At 44.6% G+C, this 24,899-nt stretch overlaps 1 protein-coding gene across 2 annotated transcripts in view; it reads left to right on the top strand.

Moving 5' to 3' along the window:
- The window catches only part of LOC146042440 (uncharacterized), a 41,439-nt gene extending 18,668 nt beyond the window's left edge, over positions 1–22,771 (top strand). For both annotated transcript variants that reach the window (XM_083162431.1, XM_083162430.1), the window contains 3 exons: positions 7,011–7,097; positions 11,023–11,215; positions 21,442–22,771. In XM_083162431.1, the coding sequence (XP_083018557.1) occupies positions 7,011–7,097; positions 11,023–11,215; positions 21,442–21,565 (404 nt within the window). In that variant the 3' untranslated portion in view covers positions 21,566–22,771. The remainder of the gene's footprint in view (positions 1–7,010; positions 7,098–11,022; positions 11,216–21,441) is intronic.
- The last annotated feature ends 2,128 nt before the right edge of the window (positions 22,772–24,899 follow it).

The raw sequence follows: 24,899 nt of genomic DNA, 5'->3' as shown, positions 1-24,899 counted from the left end.
ACCTTGACTATAAGTCCCTTTATTACAGGGTTTCATCTAATAGATGGTAGACCCATTACTGAATTGACTTCCCATCAAGTCCTAAAGTAAATTAAGAAAGCCTACTCAACAGCACCAGATAAACCCTTATAAAGCCTATTAAAGATTTGTTTAAACGTATAAACATTTACACTCCTAGTTAAAAGCTTGTTAAAATCACGGCTTCTGCAGTGTACTTTCACTTTGAGCTGTGACAGTTTTTAGCCAACACAAACTCTCCACCTCACCCCCAGTCCGTATCTGCTCCTACCTCCAATCTCTGTCTTCACAGCTCCCCTCTCTCCATGGGCAGGATGCACTAAAGTGATTACACTAAAGCTCCTCCGCCCGGGCCCCGCTGCATAGAGAATCGCCACCCTATAGAAGCGTATGGGCTTCTCTCCGCAGCACTGTGATGGATCAATCACGGATCCCTCCTCGCATGCCCGTGGCCAGCGCTGTCAAGAGCAAGAGCTGTTCTTTGCATTAATAATCACATATCTTAGTGCATATGCGATTATTATGAATGTGGATCAGTGTCCCTTTAAAATTGCTTTCACTTTCTGTTATGACATATTTAAGCACACAAAGGAGTAATTTGGTCTGTTGAGTTGTGTCTAGTGGTCAGTGGAGGTACTTCCCCTTTCCCCTTATAGAGGTGAGGAGTAGTTATATATATATATATATATATATATATATATATATATATAAACAAATACATAAATACATACATTATACACACGTGTAAGAAGGCAAGTGGCAAATCACAGACTGAGGGTTGCATAGAGGGAAATGCAGGATTGCCAACAACATTGTGTAGTAACTTTAGTCTCCTATCAAATTAAAGGGACAATATATTTTCCAACTATTACATTTCACATATAGGGGGGATGTATGAAGCAGCATTATGGGGGAGAAGTGGCATCAGGGCAGGTTACCGATACCTGATAATGACAGCTGGCATATTTATACATTTGGATGATATGGATGTCCGCCACTCCGTGATATTGTGAGGAAGCAGGACTCGATAATTTAGTACATCTCCCCCATAATACATTGTTAATAATTATAATTGATTAAAGTGTGTCATCTAGGGTTTTGTTAAAGAAATCAATTAAGACCCAAGTCATCTTTAAGCAATAATTTTAATGGCTGATTACCCCACCTAATAGACGAGGGAATAATATCTATCTTTTGATATCTTAATGATGATTGTGTATGTGATACATTAGCAAAATGGCAGCCAACGGCTGTTTACTGTTTACGTAACAGTTGGAGGTATGGAGTAATCTAATGGTGTGTACACACGGTACTTTTTGCCTTCCGATGTTGACGATATAGTTGTGATTCCGATCCAATTCCGATGCGCGTTCACGTATCGCAAGCCAGAAAGTCTCGTCTGCCTTGACTATATATAGTGCAGATCTGCACTATATAGTCAGACTTGTATGCAAATCGGAAGTGCCTTGCGATCTGATTCCGATTTGATCTGATCAGATCTTGGATAGGATCTTAAGGCACATCTGACCGTGTGAACACACCTTAAATGCATCTGTGAGTCTTCATTTTTGGGTTATGAGAACACTGTGAATGCCACCCTTTCTATACAATATTTGTTTATCTGTACCAGGGCTTAAAGTGGTCATGGGAAGGTGGGGGAACTTATTTTCCTATGCCACCTAATTACCTCTCTCCCCTTCCCCCATTAGGCGGAGGCAGGGCCAGTGGTAGAGTTTTTGGCACCCTCACCCCCTGCAAACTAAAATGCTTTTCTGTGACAATTACTGTGCAGGGCCAATGTGGAGGTTAAGATGTTCCACCTCCCCATTAAGATGTTCCACCCCTCCCCCCCCCACTCACACACACTTTAACCCCTGATCTCTACCCAATAAGTAGTTGCCAGTATAATCGTAGGGCCACAGGTAACCTTAATCCTGCTATACAATAACCACACTAGTAGCTGTCACGTTTTCAGTGTTTTGATTCTTAAAATACCAGACAGCCAGAAGAGTCAAAACATATGTGTCATACTATATATCAAGATACCAAATCATTTCTTTACGCACCACCATTGGTTAAAATAATAAAAAAAATCATGTAATGAGATCTGTGATGTGAATCAGTTGTGTTTATGTGGTAAATTCAACATTTTGAGTTTATTTTCTGTCAGGAATGTCTGTCCCAGTGATGCAGTGATGGCTGTGTGTGTTCCTGTGACCAGTGTGTGTGTGTGTGTCAGAGCTGGTACTGCTTACATATGTGGAGTGATACAGCTATGGCTTTGTGATTAGGTTCAAATTACAGTGGGAAGTAGTCAAGGCCTGTCATGTGATCTAATGTGTCCAATCATGTTGTTGCAGCACCAGACTGTCCCATCACCATGGCAACTACTGTAAACAAGTGTATTGATGCAACCAGTACATACAATAATGCACTATTTTGCTTGATTAACATACAATTGGCTTAAGCATAATATTGCACTTTGCAATAACATACCCTCCAACAAAGGCGTAACTACCATAGGTGCAAGGGGTGCAGCTGCTATGGGGCCCAGAGCTGAAGGGGGCCCATCTTTTCTGTCGAAGTATATGTTTTACATACATTTATCACCATCAGTTGCTAAATAGGGGGCCCTTACAAAATTTTGCTATGGGGCCCACGAATATCTAGGTACGCCTCTGCCCTCCAACATGACCCATTCCATTCGGTACACAATGCTCTGTTCCTGGACGTCCCTGGTAATGTATGATTGTCATCACCTGTGTTGAAAAACCCATCTCTTCTATTACCTAGCTCCACACAGGTGATGGCAATCATACATTACCAGGGACGTCCAGGAACAGAGCATTGTGTACCGAATGGAATGTGTCATGTTGGAGGGTATGCAATAGTCATTATATTATACACCTTATCCATGCAACTTTTAACATTCCAAGCCCTATATTCATAAACCCTTTATAATTCAGCTTTTTAAGAACTCATAACCCTTACTCTATTTATCAATAATAAATTGGTATATTGTGCTAAAGGGCAATAATGTCCACTACTCTGTGATATTGTGGGAAAGCGGGACCTGATAATTAGAAAACATTATTTATATTTTAGTACATCTCCCCCATAATTCATTATTAATAATCATAATAGATTAAAGTGTGCCATCTAGGGTTTTGTTAAATGAACCAATTAAGACCCAAGCAGTCTTTAAGTCCTTTACGGGTAAATGTACCTAGCCTAAAAATCCACTCTGTTTCCATATGCAATAATTATAATAGTCAATTACCCCACTTAAAAGAGAGGGGAATGTGATCTATCATCCAATATCTTAATAATGATAGTATAAACATGGCTGCCACTGTCTGCTCACTGTTCCCTGTCAATATTGCTGTCCTGTTAGCTGCCCATAGGTCAGGACAGCAGTACCCACCAGGGACGTGCAGTCAGGGGAGGTAGAGCCTCCCCTTTCATAATGATGAAAATAATACAAAGGAGATATATTTATATATCTTTTTTTATTATTTTCATAATTTCTACCTCTCCGGCTGCCTCCCAACCTCTTACACTTCTGCATGTGAGGGTGGGGGGCAGCGGGGGGTGGGTAGGGGAGGGCAGGTGGCGGGGTGCAGCAATGGGCTGTAAAAGCCCATTGAAAATTAATGGGGAAGCGGCACTTATACTGATGCCGCAATGACAGGGGCACCAGTATGAATGCACGCCCCCAGATGTGATTGGGCCAGCGGATCCAGTGCTGGATCCGCTGTCCTATCATACACATGCAGGGCCCACCTGGAGAGGATGCAGCAGCGCGGCCAGCGGGAGACCGGCGCTGCTGCGAGAAAGCCACAGCCGAGGAGAGGACTGTTCGCCGCCACCTAGGAGAGGACAGGTGAGTCCGGGGAGGGGGGGGGGGGGGAGAGACCTGTGCTGTGCCCGCTCGCGGCAGTGCGGTGGGGGGAAAGAGGCTGCCGCATGTACCCGCTGCTGCCTGTGCCCGCTCGCGGCGGGGGGGAGTAGGCTCCCACATGTACCGCGGCAGTGCGGGAGTAGGCTCCCGCATGTACCCCCTGCTGCCGGTGCCCGCAGTGCGGGGAGGTGAGTGCCTCCCCAGGCAATGTCCTCACCGCACGTCACTGGTATCCACAGGTAACAGTGAGCAGCCAGTGGCCGCCATTTTGCTAATGTTTCAAATATACTATCATCATTAAGATATCGAATGATAGATCATTCACGCCACTATTAGGTAGAGATGAGTGCCGGGGCCGAATATTTGGATTTGGCTTTGTCAAGCGGCGGTGAAAAGCTTTAGATTTTGATTTCTTTCAAAAGTGGTTTAAAAAAAATGCGTTTTTTGTCCCTAGAGTAATATTAACCTCAATAGCATTAATTTTTCAGCCCTTTCCAGACAAATTTGACCACTTTACAGCTCACAATGTTGTTTTCATTCAGCAAGCAGGCTGGGTATTAACACAGTATCAGTTTGTTGAATTGGGGTGCAGTACACACAAACAACAAAAAAGAGCAAAGTATTTTCTTGGTTTATTATTTTTTTATGCACAGCTTGTATAACACTGCATGGAGGCAGAACAGTCCCACACGGAACTTCTGACAGTATAGTATGGGTGCAGTACACACAAACAATAAAGAGAATTATAAATAGAGTAAGGGTTATGTGTTCTAAAAAAGCTGAATTATAAAGGGTTTATGAATATAGGGCTTGGAGGGTTAAAACTTGCATGGATAAGGTGTATAATATAATGATTATTGCAAAGTGCGATATTATGCTTAATACAATTGTATGTAAATCAAGTAAAATGGTGCATTATTGTATAGATTGCAGCGATACACTTGTTTACCATGGTGATATGACAGTCTGGTAACGCAGACATGATGGTGGAAGTGATGTCTAATGCACAGTAGCTATTCTGCAAATAGTGCTGCCACAAAATGTATGCATCTGTATAATAGCAAAAAGCTGAAGGAATGTAGGGACAACTGAAGTGTATCACTCATTAAATAATGGGTGTACTGGTGGACTTTGCACATTGGATGATTGTTAGCCAAATGACGGGGCACACAGAGTGACCAGCAGACAAACACTGGGACTGGGAACAAGCCCTGTGGTTATAAATGGCTACTGGATGCCTGGGAGTGGGAAGATGTATTTGGTCCCACAAAAGGGCAACAGTGCATCATATTTCTGATAATCTGAATCTGGGTACAATTCAGATGGGTGCTCAACAAATAGAACACCGTTGGGCAAAATATTTGTGATTTTCTAACATGAGATTTAACTACGGTACCTCCAAACCTCATTTTTCACAGGACTGCCCCGCGTACCGCCCGGGGCCGGCAGTGTCCGACGGAGGGGGGAAGAGCAGTCGGGAGTCCCCCCAGCCTGAAGGGAATAGACGCTGTGCACATGCACACAGCGTCTATTCAGTGACGCAGAGGGTGAAAAACGGGGGGCATGGCATGATAGCACCCTCATTTGCACCTTTTTGGGGGCGCACACGGCTCCGCCGCGTGAGTGTCCCTCTTCCACAGATGAAGACGTTGGGAGGTATGGATTTAGAGCGATTTTGAAAATTTTCCAAAAATCGCGATGTTAACCCTGATGTTTTATTGGGGGAAACTGGATACCCCTTTTGGTGTGTGGCTGTTCTTGATGTTGTTGCACTTGACACAGCTGTGGCCATCGTGTGTAAATTTGCCTAATATTGGTAATTGTGTACAGTACACTGATTGCTTATACCCTTTATCTAATACCCAATGAAAATGCAGCCAGTAAATGATAATATTAACCTACATCTATTCCTGTGCAGACCCTCCAATAATGTTGCACTAATGGTGTGTACATACGGTGAGATTCCTTTGCTATTCGACTAATGGTGTGTACACACGGTACAATTTGACATTCAATTTTGACTACATAGTCAAAATTGAATTGGTATCACATATACATCGTATGGAGATAGATGTTTTGTATCCCGATGCGATGCTGAGGCACTCTCCCGTTCAGCTGAAATCGAAAAGCCAAATAGACAGGTCAGCAATGACTATATAGTGCAAATCTAAAGCTGATTGTATGTAAATAGAACAGAGATAGCAAAGATTGCATAGCACTCGAATCTTAAGTCGAATAGCAAGGGAATCTCACAGTGTGTGCACACCATTAGATTCGAGTGCTATGCAATCTTTGCTATCTCTGTTCTATTTACATACAATTCATACAATCTGCATTAGATTTGCACTATATAGTCATTGCTGCCCTGTCTATTTGGCTTTTCGATTCCAGAGGAACGGGAGCGCACATCGGCATCAAATAGGGATAGAAATCTTAAAAACATAGGGTAAAATGCACCGTGTGTACACACCATAAGACTAATGGGGCCTACACACAGGGCGATTTGCCTAGGGTTCTGAGTGATGCTAGATCACTCAGAAAGATGGCTCGGCACACAACGATGTGTCAGTCATCTGTGCTGAGCGATCTCCTGTGAGAACACTGGCCCTGCGCGGTGATATTAGTAGATTCATCCAGCATGTTGGATATTAATCGTCAGGTGATAGCAATGCGCGGGGCGTCGCTATCACTATGGCCCTACACACGGAGTGATGTAAGGGCATTTTCTAATTGATCTAGTGAGATCGCTTAGAAAATGCCCTGATATTGCCCCGTTTGTAGACCCCCACAAGTTTATGTCACACCGGCTTCCAGGGCAAATTGCAGCTCTGTTCCTAGCTTAGGAGAGCATTCAGTCACTGAGTAAACCAGCTTACAGCAGTGGGACTGCAGAAGATAAACCTGTAACCACTGAGTCACCCAGACTCCTGGGGGCTGGTAATCCAATATGGACTCTTCTATGGAATCAGGACAAATGCTGTCTGTAAGCTATAGCAGGGTTTCACTATGGCTTAGGGGTAAAGGGTGGGAAATGCTGCTACACTATTATTTTTGCATAGAAATAACTATCTCCATCTTGACTTTTGTACAGAAAGAGAGACCAGTTTATCCGACCAGAAACCATGTCAAGCGGTTCGGAAAGAGAGAACCCGGAAAGGTCCCAGAGGAAGCAGAGCAAGTGAGTGTCAGCTGGGAGGGAATTCCCATCCACTGCAAATATGACAATCCCATATACTCAGAGCAAACTGTAATCTAGTGATGTCCTGTGATGTCAATATAGAGTATTGCTGCTCAGCAGAGTATGAAGCTAGAACATTTCATATAGCCTGTTGGGTTAAGGTCCATACACACTGGGCGACTATGCCCAGCGTGTATGGACAGCAATGATCGCTATCATCAATGTGGGGAAAGCCGCTCAATGCATACACATTGAGCCACTTTCCCCTGCCGTCAGTGGGAAGAGGACTGCTTTGCATAGTGCAGCGCTATGCAAAGCCACTCATCTGCTGGTATTACCAGCAGATGAGCGGTTTTCCCAGCGATGATGCGGGAGCGCGCAGCAGCGCTCATCGCCGGGACATACACACTGGGCGGCTTTGAGCTGAAAGACGCTCAAACATGCTGTTTTGAGCGACTTTCAGCTCAAAGTCGCCCAGTCTGTATGGGCCTTTACAATGAGTTGACATTCCACTTCCCAGATAAAGGAGTGGTTTTGATACTCCTAACAATAAGTTCCTCCCACTGCAGTGGTGGAACTTATTGGGTATGAACCAGGTCAAAAATATAATTTGACACCCCCCCCTCCAAGTTCACAATATGTAACATGGCAGTGGGTGACACAGAGAGGCAAAGAGAGGCAAAGTGTGACAGTGAGAGGCAGTATGTAACAGTGAGAGACAAAGGGTGACAGGGGGAGACAGGGTCTGATAGGAAGAAGCAGAGGGTGGCAGGGAGAGGCAGGGGAGGCAGAGTGTGAAAAGGAAAAACAGTGGGTGACAGGGTCCGCAGTGTGCTGCACCAATGGTAGTTCTGCCTCTGCTGACAAAGGCTGATTAATGGAAATGACCTGCATGCTGCCATGGCTCCATGATTTCTGTACTTAGGTGAGATGGGGTGTGGTATGATTCACCGACAGTCGGGATCCCGACAGTCATTATCCCGACGTCGGGATCCCGACTGCCTGGTCTCAGACAGCGTGCCCAGCGCAACAAAGACCCTTGCGGGCTCGCTGCGCTCGCCACGCTGCGGGCACAGTGGCTAGCTATGCTCGCCACCTATTCTATTCTCCCTCTATGGGGGTCGTGGACCCCCACGAGAGAAAATAGCCGACCGCCGTCGGGAACCCGGCCGTCAGTGTTTTAACAGTCGGGATCCCGACATCGGGTTAATGACTGTTGGGATCCCGACTGACGGGACCCCGTCCGGCAGCCAGTGAGATGTATTACACCTCCTGAAGAGTGGGGGAGCTGCTTGTAGCAATCAATCAGCTTCTACTTATTATTTGATAGAATATACTTGAGAAATGCTAGCTAGAATATGATTGGTAGCAATGGGTACCCCGTAGCACCCATAGAGTACAGGAGATCTCGTCAGGTCACAAAGATCTTGTAATGCAGCTACGGGGGAGTTCGGTAATCTGCAGTGGCTGATATTTTACATGCTGACTGAGGAGATCTCACACAAGCTTCCTGTTTTCAAAAAGTATTATTTAATAAAGCTTTGTTAATAGAAAAAATAGTTATTTATCTTTTCACTATGCTGTCTCTGCTTGTCCAGGTAGTAACCCGCTGTGACACTTATTAAGGTCATTAATGTAGTAAAAAAAAAAAATAGATAGCTTATTGGGTTAAACAGCTCTATTGTATGTGGTCTAAAAATGAGGCATCAAATACCCCCCCACAAAGGGTTAACCGGTGCAGTCCAGATAAGTTGGCCATATAATTATAGTTCCAGGGGAATCACAGAGGATTCGGCTCAGTAATAGCAGTGTCTACCCCCTTGCATACCACTGAATGTCAGTATACTTGTAGTAGACAAGGCTTCTCTGGAGGGTGGGCACAGTCCAGATCAGGTCTGGGAGGGGCTCATGAATGAAAACATCCAATTTGGAAGGTTACTTGATGCAGCCGCTTCTTATACAGCACGGCCTTCCACTATGTACGCATCACCCTGTAAGTTAATAAGGAATAGGATCGGAATGGGATCTGCTACATATCTTTACATAACGTGATAACTCGGAACTAGAGACGGTCTAGTGGTTGCTAATGCTGACATAAATTATGGACTAAAGGGGCCTGCATACGTGGAGATGTGCTGAGCATTCTGAGCACAGAACGCTCAACAAGATCGCTCAGTACACATCGATGTGTCAGCGCTGTGTGCTGAGCGATGTGTCAGGGCCGGTGTTCTCTGGTGAGAACACTGACCCTGACCGGCGATTAACTAGATTTATCCAGCATGCTGGATATTAATCACCGGGCGATAGTGACGCGCAGGTCCGCACATCACTATCACTATGGTCCCTACACACAGAGCGATGTAGGGGCATATTCTAAGCAATTTACTGAGATCACTTAGAAAACGCCCCTAAATCGCTTCGTGTGTAGGCGCCATTATGTTTGCAACAAGAACAGGGACCACTGCCTACATACTGTATATAATGCATATCACAAGTAATGAAACTGTTGAGTGGAGTTGGGATCATTTGGTCTACAGCATGATGGTCGACACCATTAGGTCGACATGGGAAAGGGTCGACTGGTCTAGGTCGAAAGGTCATTAGTTCGACAATGTCTATGTCGACAGTCAAAAGGTCGACATGGGGTTTTCCCACAGTTTTTTTTACCTGTATGTCAACACAGTCGACATGGACACAGTTTCAAGTGCACCGCATACCCTCACATCGCTTGCTATGCAGGAAAAAAACAGTTTGTATCCCAATTGCACACTGAATGAGAAAAGAACTACATATTAATCAGATAATACAGAGATCTTGGTTGCATATATCTGCAGATATAGGGCTAAGCCCCCAGGCCGTGCGTCAAGACCTCTCTGTCACTGGGGGTCCCTAATACTGGGTGTGGGCCTCCAACATGCCGACACAGGCTGAGTACTCCAGGGCAGCACACAAATGAAAATTAGTAAGGGTTAATAAGAAGTACATAAGTGCTATGTAGGGAAGTGAAGGTGGGATTAAAATACAAAATATATACAATGTGATAGGAAAAATAAGTTAATAAAGTGTTAGGGTGTGCTAACCTGGAGCAGACCAGCCCTACCAACACAGGGGGCACCACATTCCCAAACCCATCCCATAAGCAATAACATATATGTCTGGGCTTAATAGCCCAGTGTAAGGCCACATGATAATGGCTTATAACGTCTGAGAGCCAGCTTACCTGGAGATACCCCTGGCTTCTCCAATGGCACTCAGGTGTCAGCAATCCCTCCTAATGCTGACCCATCTATGCCTCTCAACTGCACAACTCTTTTGTTGGTAAGCTGCTCAATCAGAGGTGTGTCATTCAGGTGCCAACAGGGAGGGGTAAATCTGGTTCACTGTTAACCAGATTTACCCCTCCCTGTTGGCACCTGAATGACACACCTCTGATTGAGCAGCTTACCAACAAAAGAGTTGTGTCGCTTGCTATGCATCAGGCACGGTGCCTCTCTGCGCCCGGCACACTTTTTTATTCTCCCACCACGCCCTAGTGGATAGTATGGCATGAAATACCGCCTGTCGGCACATGTCGGCTCAAAAAAATGTGAAAAACCCCATGTCGACCTTGACATTGTCGAACTAATGACCGGTCGACCTAGAACCATGTCAACCTTTTCCTATGTCGACCTAGACCCATGTCGACCTTTTCCATGTCGACCTAATGGTGTTGACCTAATGACTGTCGACCATATGACCGCATCCCGTTGAGTGTACATAATATTATGTCACACATTTTGACACACCAGCTATCTGTTATTATAGCTATATTTCCAGTGAGTTATCCGAGCCGGTCTTGTCCGCCTATTTAGGGCCATACTGCGGCGGCAGGATGTAGGGTACTTATTACAGTTTTGCTAAGTGCCATTTTTCTCTATCTTGTCAGAACACAGTGTGCACCTGTGGGAATTTGTGCGTGACCTGCTGCTGAGTCCCCAGAAGAACCAGGAAGCCGTCCGCTGGGAGAACCGCAAAGAAGGGACATTCCGCGTCGTTAGGTCGGACATGTTTGCGCAGCTATGGGGAGAGCAGAAAAAGAACAAGTGTATGAACTACGAGAAGTTAAGTCGGGCTCTGAGGTAAGAGCGTAAGGTGTCTAGAACCAGAGGTTTATTAGTGACCAGTACTCTTCATCCATATATGAGATATAATGTACCTCATATTGCATCCATATGTAATATAGGGCCTTATTCGAGTTCACTCTTTCTGACAAAATCCTTCTTAGATGGACAAAACCATGTGCACTGCAGGGGGGCAGATGTAACATGTGCAGATAGAAATAGATTTGGTGATTTTTTGGTGATTCTTTGCAGGGTAAATACTGGTTGCTTTATTTTAACACTGCAATATAGATCTCACTTTGAAGTAAAACCCCACCCAAATCTAATTAGATCTGCACAAGTTACATCTGCCCCCCTGCAGTGCACATTGTTTTGTCCATCTAAGAAGGATTTTGTCTGAAAGAGTGAACTCGAATAAGGCCCATACTTACTAAGGCATCCTGTGCCCAGGCACAAACTCCTAGGTAAAGCTGGGTACACATATATACAATTGTCGGGCCGTTCTTTCGTTCTGGGTCGGACAGCCGTTCAATTGTATATGTGTGTACACTATCCCGTACGAGCGATAAACAGCAAAAAACTGTCTTGACCGTCCATACTCGGTCGGTCGACGGTTCTTTGCTGTTTAATGTTCATCCGACAGGACAGCCCCATATCGGAACAAAAGTGCAGTGTGTACGCACGTTCGACCGATATGCTGCCGTCCTTGCGACTTTACTGCCAAAGATGGCGTTCCATAGCTGCATCATCTCTGGCAGGGTGGAAAAATAGAAGAAAAACTATTGTCTTTTACTGTGGAACTATGAGTCCCAGCAAGCCTCCCCCACATGCTGGGACTTGGAGAACCACAAGTCCCAGCATGCGGGGCATTAAAGGGCACGCTGGAACTTGTAGTTCCACAGGAAAAAAAAGTCAAATAAACACACTGACACACAATAAAAATAAATCTTTATTACATCCAAAGCCCATACATACTGATACTTACCTATCTTGAGCCCGTCGGTAGGTCCCTGGGTCCGGTGCCTTGGTTCCGGGGTTGGTCCGGGGCTCCAGGGCTGAAGAGTCCGGGATCCTGGATCCGAAAAAATCCATGGGGAACCTGTGGAAGGAAATCCTACTCACCCAGGTCCTCTGGCGACGATCTCCTCATCTTCTCCGTCTCCGCCGCCGGTACATGCTTGGAATGAAAGGCGCAGAGATGTTTAATCTTCCATGCCTCTCATCCAAGTGATTCTATTAGCCGAGCTCCTGATTGGCCACTAGGCGGCCAATAGAATCATTTGGATGAGAGGCGCTGAAGAAGAAACATCTCTGCGCATCTCAAAGTCCATTGGGTACCGGCGGCTGATGCGGCGCATACGGAGAAGATGAGGAGATCGTCGCCAGAGGACCCACCGACGGGATCAGGCTTGCTGGGACTCATAGTTCCACAGTAAAAGACAATAGTTTTTCTTCTATTTTTTTACACTGAATCAGCCCGGTGGCCACCGCACAGGGTCACCGGGGACAGCACCAGGCTTCAGCCTGGTAAGGTAAGTCCTGGAGGTCCCCTGGCCAGGCTGACCGGTCAGAGGGCTGAATGCTTTGGCCGCGGGACCTTATATAATAAGTGTCCACTGGCTGTGGAATTACCCTGCTGGCTGGTTTGGCCTGGGGCTGGTTCTTAAAATACGGGGGACCCCTAGTCATTTTGTCCCCCGTATTTTGGGAACCAGCCCTGGGTCTGGTTTAAAAAAAAATCAGCAAAGCCCTATTTGTCGGGTTTCCTGATTTTTTAATACCAGCCCCGGCTCTTCAGCATGGTGCTGGTTTCGCCGTTTTTTTTTTTTTAATGGGTGACTAAAATTACTAACCCAGCCCATTATGATAATTTGGTCACATATGACGTGTCATTAGCCAGTGTACAGTGGTACAATCTTTTTCTTGCGACTGTTTGGACGGGAGTACATCGGACGTTGTAAGTAAAATTGTACAGGTGTGTACGCGCGTGATCGGCTGTTGTTTGTGGTTGGTCCGACGGGTGTACGGTCGGTCCAGCGGTCGCAAGAAACAGGGATTGTATATATGTGTACCCAGTTTAACGTCTCATAGACAGGGTCCTTACATTGGGCCTGACTCAGAGATGTGCAAAACCATGCTGCGCTGCAGGTGGGGCAGATGTAACATGTGCAGAGAGAATTAGATTTGGGTGAGTTATTTTGTTTCTGTGCAGAGTAAATACGGCTTTATTCTTACACTGAAATTTAGATTTCTATTTGAACACACCCCACCCAAATGTAACTCTCTCTGCACATGTTACATCTGCCCCACCTGCTGTGCACATGGTTTTGTCCATTTGAGAAGGAATTTGCCTTTGCGTGTGAACCAGAATAAGGGCCACTGTGTAGTAGAGCTGCCATCTTCATTAATTCAGAGACAGTCCTGACATCTGCAAACGTACGACACAAATGACTGGTCAACTTGGATTAACAGAGTCCCCATAACACTAACATGTTGGTAGACATATTTATGAACAGTATTCTAGATGCTTTGCCGTTTGGTGATAAATCGAGTCCCAACGCACAGTGCAAAGCATTCACGCCCAAATCCAGGGGCCGTGTAAACAGGCCTGTGGTGAACTCATACACCAGGTGGTGTGGGTGTGTTTATTGCCATTCCAGTGCACTGCAGCAGAGTACTAACACTGAAGTCAAGTCTGAGTAAGTGTATTAACCCCTTCCTGACACAGCATGTTTTTGCCTTCCTGACAGAGCCCTTTTTTTCAAATCTGACAGGTATCACTTAAGTGGGGATAACTTTTTTTTGCTTTTACTTATCCCAGTGATTTTGAGATTGTTTTTTCGTGACACATTGTACTTCAAGTTAGTGGTAAATTTTCGTCGATACAGTCTGTGTTTTTTTGTGAAAAATACCAAAATGTCGGAAAAAAATGGAAAATTTAGCAATTTGCAAAATGTTAAATTTTCTGCTTGTGAGACAAATAATCATACCACTCAAAATAGTTAATAACTAACATAGACCATATGTCTACTTTATGTTTCCATCATTATTTCAACTTCCTTTTAATTTTTTTGGACACATCATTATTTAAACTTCCTTTTAATTTTTTTGGACACTAGGAGGCTTACAATATGAATAGCAAATTTTCAAATTTTCAAGAAAATTTCAAACACTGATTTTTTTTAGGGACCAGTTCAGTTCTGATGTGACTTTGAGGGACTTGTATGTGAGACACCCCCATAAATGATGCCATTTCAAAAACTGCACCCCTCACAGTATTCAAAACAGCATTTTGGAAGTTTGTTAACCCTTTAGGTGTTTCACAGGAATTAAAACAAAGTGTAGGTGAAATTTCAAAATTTCATTTTTTTTGCAGATTTGCAATTTTAATACATTTTTCTAAGGAACACAGTACATTTTACTAGAGAAATGTGACTAAAAATTGATTCCCCCAATTCTTTTGTTTTCATAAATATCCTATATGTGGCCCTAGTGTGCACGTTGACCAAACCACAGGCTTCATAATAGAAGGAGCACCTACTTGATTTTGGAGCCTCCTTTTTATGAGATTATTTTTTAGGCACCATGTAGGTTTCTAGGCACCATAAGATGCTAAAAGTTAGGAACCCCCCCACAAGTGACCCCATTTTGCAAACTACACCCCTCAGGGAATTTATCTAGGGGTATAGTGTACATTTCAAACCCCCAGGGGTTTCACCAATTGTGGTACAACTGGGCAGTGAAAATGAAAAATTACATTTTTTACACAAAAATGCAGTTCTGGCTCAAAATTTTTCATTTTCACAAGGAATGAAGGAGACAAAGCACCCCAAAATCTGTGCCCCAATTTCTCCCGAGTACGGCAATGCCTCACATGTGACCAAAAAATACCAGTTGGGTGCATGGCAGGACTCAGAAGGGAAGGAGTGATATTTGGATTTTGCAGCACAGATTCTGGTGGAATGTTGGTGGGTGCTATGTCGCATTAGCAAGACCCCCAAAGCACCAATACAGTGGAACCCCCCCACAAGTGACCCCATTTTGCAAACTACACCCCTCAGGGAATTCATCTAGGGGTATAGTGTACATTTCAAACCCCCAGGGGTTTCACCAATTTTGATACAACTGGGCAGTGAAAATGAAAAATTACATTTTTTTACACAAAAATGCAGTTCTGGCTCCAAATTTTTCATTTTCACAAGGAATGAAGGAGACAAAGCACCCCAAAATCTGTGCACCAATTTCTCCCGAGTATGGCAATGCCTCACATGTGACCAAAAAATACCAGTTGGGTGCATGGCAGGACTCAGAAGGGAAGGAGTGATTTTTGGATTTTGCAGCTCAGATTCTGGTGGAATGTTGGTGGGTGCTATGTCGCATTAGCAAGACCCCCGAAGCACCAATACAGTGGAACCCCCCCACAAGTGACCCCATTTTGCAAACTACACCCCTCAGGGAATTCATCTAGGGGTATAGTGTACATTTCAAACCCCCAGGGGTTTCACCAATTTTGATACAACTGGGCAGTGAAAATGAAAAATTACATTTTTTTACACAAAAATGCAGTTCTGGCTCCAAATTTGTCATTTTCACAAGGAATGAAGGAGACAAAGCACCCCAAAATCTGTGCCCCGATTTCTCCCGAGTACGGCAATGCCTCACATGTGACCAAAAAATACCAGTTGGGTGCATGGCAGGACTCAGAAGGGAAGGAGTGATTTTTGGATTTTGCAGCTCAGATTCTGGTGGAATTTTGGTGGGTGCTATGTCGCATTAGCAAGACCCCCGAAGCACCAATACAGTGGAACCCCCCCACAAGTGACCCCATTTTGCAAACTACACCCCTCAGGGAATTCATCTAGGGGTATAGTGTACATTTCAAACCCCCAGGGGTTTCACCAATTTTGATACAACTGGGCAGTGAAAATGAAAAATTACATTTTTTTACACAAAAATGCAGTTCTGGCTCCAAATTTGTCATTTTCACAAGGAATGAAGGAGACAAAGCACCCCAAAATCTGTGCCCCGATTTCTCCCGAGTATGGCAATGCCTCACATGTGACCAAAAAATACCAGTTGGGTGCATGGCAGGACTCAGAAGGGAAGGAGTGATTTTTGGATTTTGCAGCTCAGATTCTGGTGGAATGTTGGTGGGTGCTATGTCGCATTAGCAAGACCCCCGAAGCACCAATACAGTGGAAGCCCCCCACAAGTGACCCCATTTTGCAAACTACACCCCTCTGGGAATTCATCTAGGGGTATAATGTACATTTCAAACCCCCAGGGGTTTCACCAATTGTGGTACAACTGGGCAGTGAAAATGAAAAATTAAATTTTTTACACAAAAATGCAGTTCTGGCTCAAAATTTTTCATTTTCAGAAGGTATGAAGGAGAAAAAGCACCCCAAAATCTGTGCCCCAATTTCTCCCGAGTACGGCAATGCTTCATGTGTGACCAAAAAATGGCAGGACTCAGAAGGGAAGGAGTGATATTTGGATTTTGCAGCTCAGATTCTGGTGGAATTTTGGTGGGTGCTATGTCGCATTAGCAAGACCCCCGAAGCACCAATACAGTGGAACCCCCCCACAAGTGACCCCATTTTGCAAACTACACCCCTCAGGGAATTCATCTAGGGGTATAGTGTACATTTCAAACCCCCAGGGGTTTCACCAATTTTGATACAACTGGGCAGTGAAAATGAAAAGTTACATTTTTTTTACACAAAAATGCAGTTCTGGCTCAAAATTTTTCATTTTCATAAGGTATGAAGGAGAAAAAGCACCCCAAAATCTGTGCCCCAATTTCTCCCGAGTACGGCAATGCTTCATGTGTGACCAAAAAATGGCAGGACTCAGAAGGGAAGGAGTGATATTTGGATTTTGCAGCTCAGATTCTGGTGGAATTTTGGTGGGTGCTATGTCGCATTAGCAAGACCCCCGAAGCACCAATACAGTGGAACCCCCCCACAAGTGACCCCATTTTGCAAACTACACCCCTCAGGGAATTCATCTAGGGGTATAGTGTACATTTCAAACCCCCAGGGGTTTCACCAATTTTGATACAACTGGGCAGTGAAAATGAAAAATTACATTTTTTTTACATAAAAATGCAGTTCTGGCTCAAAATTTTTCATTTTCAGAAGGTATGAAGGAGAAAAAGCACCCCAAAATCTGTGCCCCAATTTCTCCCGAGTACGGCAATTCCTCACATGTGACCAAAAAATACCAGTTGGGTGCATGGCAGGACTCAGAAGGGAAGGAGTGATTTTTGGATTTTGCGGCTCAGATTCTGGTGGAATGAATGGTGGGTGCTATGTGGCATTAGCAAGACCCCCGAAGCACGGTGAAATTATGAACCTAATAATCCATAGATGTGTGGTATATTTTAAAACACTCCTTTATACATAGGCCGGGTTTGTCGGGGCAAGTGTCACACTGGAAAATAGTTTGCTTTCTTATTCCCTTTTTATAGCAAACTTTGCACCTTTTTTGTGTCCTGCCCTTTTTTCCAGTGGAGGGGATTTCATCAGGAAAATGCTGCCCTGGTACAATACGGGGGCCAGTACTAGAAGTACTGGGGCCCTCTGCCTGCTGGTTCCCAAATATTAGGCCCTTTATGACTTCCTCTTGAAAGTGCATAAATGTCCCCCTCTGGCTGGTAGAACGGAATAGCACGTAAGCGTTATACAGTGCCATCTGGATGATATACACGGCCAGCTTCTTGTACCAGATCTTTGTTTTCCGCAGGGGACTGTATGGCTTCAGTACCTGATCTGAAAGATCCACTCCGCCCATGTACCTATTGTAATCCAGGATACAATTAGGTTTTGAGGTGTGGGTACTGGTACCTCGTACAGGGACGGAGGTGGTACTGTCTCCGTGAATTGTTGTCAGTATAAGGACATCCCTCTTGTCCTTATATTTGACCAACAACATATTTTCGGTGCATATTCCCCTGCTTTCACCCCTTCTCATTACTTGGGCAATGTGCGTTTTTGGGAGGCCTCTTTGGTTCTTGCGCACAGTACCGCAAGCTGCTGTACCTCTTGAACCAAGGGCCTTAAACAGGGGGATGCTGGTGTAAAAGTTATCCACATAGAGGTGATAACCTTTATCCAGGAAGGGGTGCACTAAATCCCAGACAATTTTTCCACTAACACCTACGAGGGAGGGGGGGCATTCTGGCGGTTCAATTCTTGAATCCTTCCCTTCATATACCTTAAATTTGTGGGTGTACCCTGAGGTGCTTTCACACAGCTTATACATTTTTATGCCATACCTTGCCCTCTTACTGGGAAGGTACTGGCGGAATTTAACCCTTCCTTTAAAATGTATAAGGGACTCGTCTATGCAAATGAATTTATCTGGGATGTACATCTCTTCAAATTTGGCACTGAAGTGATCAATGACCGGCCTGACTTTGAATAGCCGGTCAAAGGTGGGATCATCTCTGGGTGGGCACTGTGCATTATCGTTGTAATGCAAAAATTTAAGGATTAACTCAAAACGATTCCGGGTCATGGCCATACGGTAAAGTGGGGTGCTGTACAGAACATCTGTACTCCAATATTGCCTAATTTCTGGCTTTTTTACTATGCCCATATGAAACACCAGACCCCAAAACGTCATCATCTCTACTGCATCTACAGGGGTCCACCTAGCAAATGATGACGTGGGGTTTTGAGCAATAAACTGCTGGGCATATAAATTAGTTTGGTCCACCATTAAATTTATAAAATCATCAGAGAAAAATAATTTGAAAAAGTCAATTTCTCTGAGACCTGTTGAATCAAATTGGATTCCTGGGATGGCCAAAAACTCAGGAACCTGGGGCTCAAAATTGTCTGGTGGTGGGGTCCATACGAGATCAATTATTGGGGGGGGGTCTCAGCTGCTCTACGGGGGCGTCTTTGAGGGGGTCCCTCATCACTAGAGGAGGAAGAGGAGCTTAAGATGAATCCTTCAAATTCCCCGCTTGCCTCACTGGCTGTGTCAGAGTCAGAGGCAAGCATGGCATATGCCTCCTCCGCTGAATACATTCTTCTGGATGACTGGGATGACATTTGGGATGCCATTTTTATTTTTGTGTTTCTGGTAGTGAAATGTTTCAACACGTGTATAGTGTAGGGGGGGTACAAACTTTATTTCAATGTAGTGTGTAGTGTGTATGTAGTGCAGAAAAAAAAAAAAAAAGGTCCTGCGCCAAAAATTGAGCACAGATGTTGGTCAGTAACGTCCATCACTGAACAGCGCTCAAAGGCAACAGGAATTTGATCAAAAAAAAAAAAAAAAAAAGATCAACCCTGTGCCGAAAAAGCTGATCAGTGATGTACGTCACTGATCAGCGCACAGTGGCCACAGGACACCCACAAAATCACAGTGTGTGTAAAAAAAAAATTAAAAAAAGACCCCACAGCACCCTCAAAAAAAAAAAAAAGGTGATCACTGATGCGACACTGATTACCAGTGAGGGGCAGCAGGTGCACAACCTTTGGTGCAACTGACAGTGCAACTGGCAGCAACTGACAGGTATACTGTATATAAAAAAAAAAACCTGCACCCCTAAAAAGTTGCTGATCAGCACAGATATACTGATCAGCACAAAAGGGGGGGTAGCAGACACAAAATATAGCACTCTCTATCACTCTCTGTCACTATCTCTCTCTATCTATCTCTCTATCTCTCACTATCTATCACTCTATGACACTGCAGCAGCAGCACTGACAGTTATATATATATAAAAAAAAAACCTGCAGCCCCAAAAAGGGGGGGTAGCAGACACAAAATATAGCACTCTCTATCACTATCTCTCTATCTCTCACTATCTATCACTATCTATCACTCTATGACACTGCAGCAGCAGCACTGACAGTTATATATATAAAAAAAAACCCTGCAGCCCCAAAAAGGGGGGGTAGCAGACACAAAATATAGCACTCTCTATCACTATCTCTCTATCTCTCACTATCTATCACTCTATGACACTGCAGCAGCAGCACTGACAGTTATATATATAAAAAAAAAAACCTGCACCCCCAAAAAGGGGGGGTAGCAGACACAAAATATAGCACTCTCTGTCACTATCTCTCTATCTCTCTCTCTATCACACTGCAGCAGCAGCAGGAAGTCACAAGAAGTCAGATCCAGGAAGCATCCAGCACGCTACAAGCAGTGATCAGGTGATCAGGTAAGGTATTTGCAAGGATCAGGTAAGTATTTGCAAGGATCAGGTCAGTATCACGGCAGATAGGCACGGTGACCGCTCTGCACGCAATTCCAGACCGGAATGGCGTCTGCAGCGCAGTCACCGTTAGTTTAAATGTCGCGCCTTGGCTGTGATTGGTCCATGGGTCCCACGGACCAATCACAGCCTTGGGGGCAGGTGGGGTGAGGTGTCGTCGTCACCGATGACCCCCTCATGCCCCCTGACGCCCGGCGGTGATTGACACCTGTGTTACCGAGCGTCTGATTCGCTGGTAACACAGGAAAACGCTGTGAATGGCTGTTCACACTGAACAGCCAATCACAGCGATCGCCGACGGGGGGGCGGCATCGCAGCCCCCCCTGGGCATGCAGGGACATGTCTGCTGTCAGGGACAGCAGACATCGTCCCTCTGTCACTGCGTCTCTAGACGCAGTGACAGTTTAAAGCAGGCATGTCCAACGTTGGCCCTCCAGATGTTGTGAAACTACACATCCCAGCATGCTATGCAATAGTTTTAGCATTCTCTAATAGCAAAACTGGCAAAGCATGCTGGGATGTGTAGTTTCACAACATCTGGAGGGCCAACGTTGGACATGCCTGGTTTAAAGACATGACGTACATTTATGTCATGTGTCGGGAAGTACATCCCGACCATGACGTAAATGTACGTCAAATGTCGGGAAGGGGTTAAACAGAAAGCGCACTTCTCCTGCACGGTGGTCAGTGATTGCTTAGAGACCATTGTCACTCGTAGCGTAAACAGGTGACAAACAGCAACAGTAACAGGGAGACCTTCCAACTATAATACATGAGTTGTCAGCACAGCAGAATGACATCTATTGAAACCAAGGGCACAATGGGGCTTGTTGTTCCACAGGAGCTGGAGAGCCGTCGGATTTTCCTACCACTTATAGATCATTAAAGCTAATGTCAGATTACCTGTTCCAGAACTCTTATATTATTACAACGTAATAAGCCTGTTATAGAATACTAGGAGAATTCTAAGCGATGAATTATGACACTTGTTACTTTGTTCCAGACACTACTACAAGTCAGGCATTCTAGAACGCGTGGACGGGAGGCTGACGTACAAGTTTGGGAAGAAGGCGCACGGATGGAAGGAGGAGTCACCTGTACAGCTCACTTTGTTACCGCAGGAGTGATGTGAAAGTATGGGAGACTGCCATGTGCAGCATGAACTGGGCATCTTACTTATGTCAGCGATATACTGCAGGTGGAGTGCTCCTAAGTGATACCATGCCCTTTTGCGCACTCCAGTGAGGCAGGAGTGTGGGACAATCCAACTATGCTCAGGACAACATGTACAAGTAATTCTCTGCGGCAGAAGAACTTTTTATTTGTATATGAAGACTGTTTTGGGGGTAGTGGTGGTTTCTGTGTGCAGGACACACACCTGTGTAATTTCTATGAAGTACAAAATATTAGCTAGGTTCTCTACTCTAAGAGTCCCCAAGCTCAATACCTTCCCCCCCACACACCACCAAAACACACCCTGCCTACCTCTCTAGACTGTTTGCCAATGTTATAGTCATTTTGGTACTTATGTATTATCTGGGCTCCCATGTTAAATGCACCCCATTTTTTCATACTCCTACTATCTGACTACGCATGGAGTTGATTTTATATAGTGTGGCGAGCGCAGCGAGCCACCGTGCCCGAAGCGTGGCGAGCGGACGCGGTCTCATAAGAAAACCGGGAGCCCAGATATTACATAAGTACCGTCATTTTCTGTTTCTATAGTCTTACACCATGTGCCTCACTTATTGCATTGTCCACCCTATACCAATGTAGAAAACAGGTCACCTTTGAGGCCTGGTCACATGCAGCATTTACTACCGTGCTTAGTACAATACTTCAGGTAGGTGGGTATTAAGAAAATGGCTGCCCTTCACATTATCAACAAACATGGCTGCCAAAGCCCTTTCCTCAGACCATGTTAAACCTGCAGGCAAATATTAATGCAGGCAGGGAGAGACCAGCAGTATGACATGCAGAATGCAAAGACTGCTATCAAGCGCCTTCATTTTCTGAGCAATAAAAGTATTTTGTACAAAAAGCCTTTGTAATGAGGTAAAGCAAGGTTTGCCCAACTCGGCCATCGCAGTACCCCAGCAGTCCACCTTTCAAGGATATCCATGCTGAAGCACATAATGATTGAGGCACTATTTACTTGCAGGCATAAGTAAACCTGGACTGTTAGGATGCGGAATATGGGAACCTCAGGAGTTTAAAAAAATACTTCTCTAAGCAAGTTAGAGGCTGCAATTTTGTCTAGGATGTTAGCGGAGCGGATAGCTCTGCCATGGACCTAACTGTGTGTGGTCATTAAATATTATATTGTGCCTTAATTGGATGGAATTGACAATTAATCATAAATGGATATGTTTCGCCTCAATAACTGCTGGTTTTATGAACAGAATAGCTGTATCCTTATTGCTTGACTAGGCTCACCAGGGTGAATGGTGTGGTAACGTGTGAGCTCATAGGGCAGTATTCAATGAGAAAATTCTCCGTGCATGGCGAGCGTTTTATTTCACTCGCCATGCACTCTCCGTGTTTTTGCGGAGATTCTCCATGTTTGGAGATTCTCCGTTACGGCACTTTATCCACTATTCAATGTGGCTGATGCTCGCCGCCACTAGCGGCGAGTCTTAACCCCTGCAGCGGACGAGCGTCCGTGGCAGGGAGCTTTCAGGGAGCCGGGGGACGGAAGCAGCCAGAGAGATTAAAGTCTCCCTGGCTGCTCCAGAGGAATGTGGAGGGGAGGTGGGCTCCCCGGGACCCAGGCAGCACAGGCTGCGCCCCCCCCCAATAGCCAGCGGGGGACCCAGTATTCACTGCACCCGATCGTGCATATTAACGATCGGGTGCAGTGAATATATGAATATCTAATGAGTGGCTCGAGCGCTCCGGCCCCCTGCTGCCTGCACTGTGTAAAAAATAAATAAAAAAATAAATGTTTTTTTTATTTTTTATTAAATATATATTCATGTGCTATAAGCACATGAATACAAATAACATGCCCCTTCACAGAAAAAAAAAACCTGATTTTTTGACACCAAAATTAAAAAAAAAAAACCTTTTAGTTTAAAAGTTCACATTCCAGCTCTCCATCAAAAGATGGAGAATTGCTACACGGAGAGAGACGGAGAAAATCACTTAGAAAGACGGAGAATATTTCACATTGAATAGGGTTGCTCGCTTTTGGAGAGCAAAATGCTCCGTCTAAGGCGAACAAAGCACAAATTCTCCATAAAACGCGGAGAATTTTTCTCATTGAATACTGCCCATAGTGTTGGATTAGTTTAAAATGCATGAGAGTAATGTAATGGTTAAATGTAAATTTGGCTTAACCCTTTGAGTGCCAACAGCTCCGTGAGAGATGTTTACAATAGCCGCTAAAAATCCCAGCGTCGCTCACATTTGTTATATAAATTCAAAAAAAAAAAGAAATGTTGTAAAAAAAGATATTTCCTATATAAGGTGAACATTACAGGGCATTGAGGAATGCAAGCGTTTGCTTGGCCATTTTTCACACCTATTTTGACAAATTCACTTGGCACTCAAGGGGTTAAGCACATTTTAATTACACTTGGTGATAAAACTGAAATTAAGATAGTTTCACATTGCTCTGGTGCAACGAAATATCTTCCTTAAATACCCTCAGTGCGGACAAACCATCAGCATAAGAGTATGAGGTTTGTTGCTTTGAGTAGGCAGCCGCGGTGTGGATAAAAGGGTCAACATTGATAAAAGGTCGCAAGGAAAACCCATGAAAAGGTCGACAGACGTTTTCACTTTTTTTGGGTGTCAATGTTATCTCTGATCTCCTAGTTTAGTGTAGCGCGCATAACTTTGTTTCAGACATGGTGCCTCTCTCCATCACCACGGTGTTCGGCCCGCTAAACCATTCCTAAATTATAGTCCACACATAAAAAAAAAAAAAATCAAACAATAGAAAAAAAACTCATGTCGACATTTTCATGTGTTGACTATTGCCAAGCCAACCTTTTGGCAATGTCAGCCATGTGATATCAACCTATTGCTGTCATCTGGCTACATCCAGACTTCCGCTCCCAGCATCAGGCCGGTGCTGCAGTGGTCCCATAGACAGAACTGTTGGTGCTAAGAGGCGCTGACCCGCACAGCATTATTCCGATGGGAGGGTGACGAAGAAGCAATAGTGTGGGGGATGGGCACAGAAGGCATATGCACAGCCGAGACCATCACAGGGGTATGACTGGTTTCATTTGTGCAATATCTAGTAAAATATCAGAGGGTGCATCTATTTTATGGGCTAAACCATTATTCAGTAAACAAGTTATTTCAGGGGAAACTGGAATCATTGCTGAGGCATGAGTCATTTTATGCCTAAGCTCTGTTATGAATTCCAAATGAACTTCGGCTTATTACACAACCCGGCTGGCATGTGTACATACATTTATGGACGATATAAAAAGAACACAAACACACGGC

Source organism: Crinia signifera, chromosome 19, assembly GCF_055691185.1.
Source record: "Crinia signifera chromosome 19, ASM5569118v1, whole genome shotgun sequence".
Lineage (NCBI taxonomy): Eukaryota > Metazoa > Chordata > Amphibia > Anura > Myobatrachidae > Crinia > Crinia signifera.
Note: the sequence above shows the minus strand (reverse complement) of the source record. Positions and strands in the feature narration are given on the sequence as shown.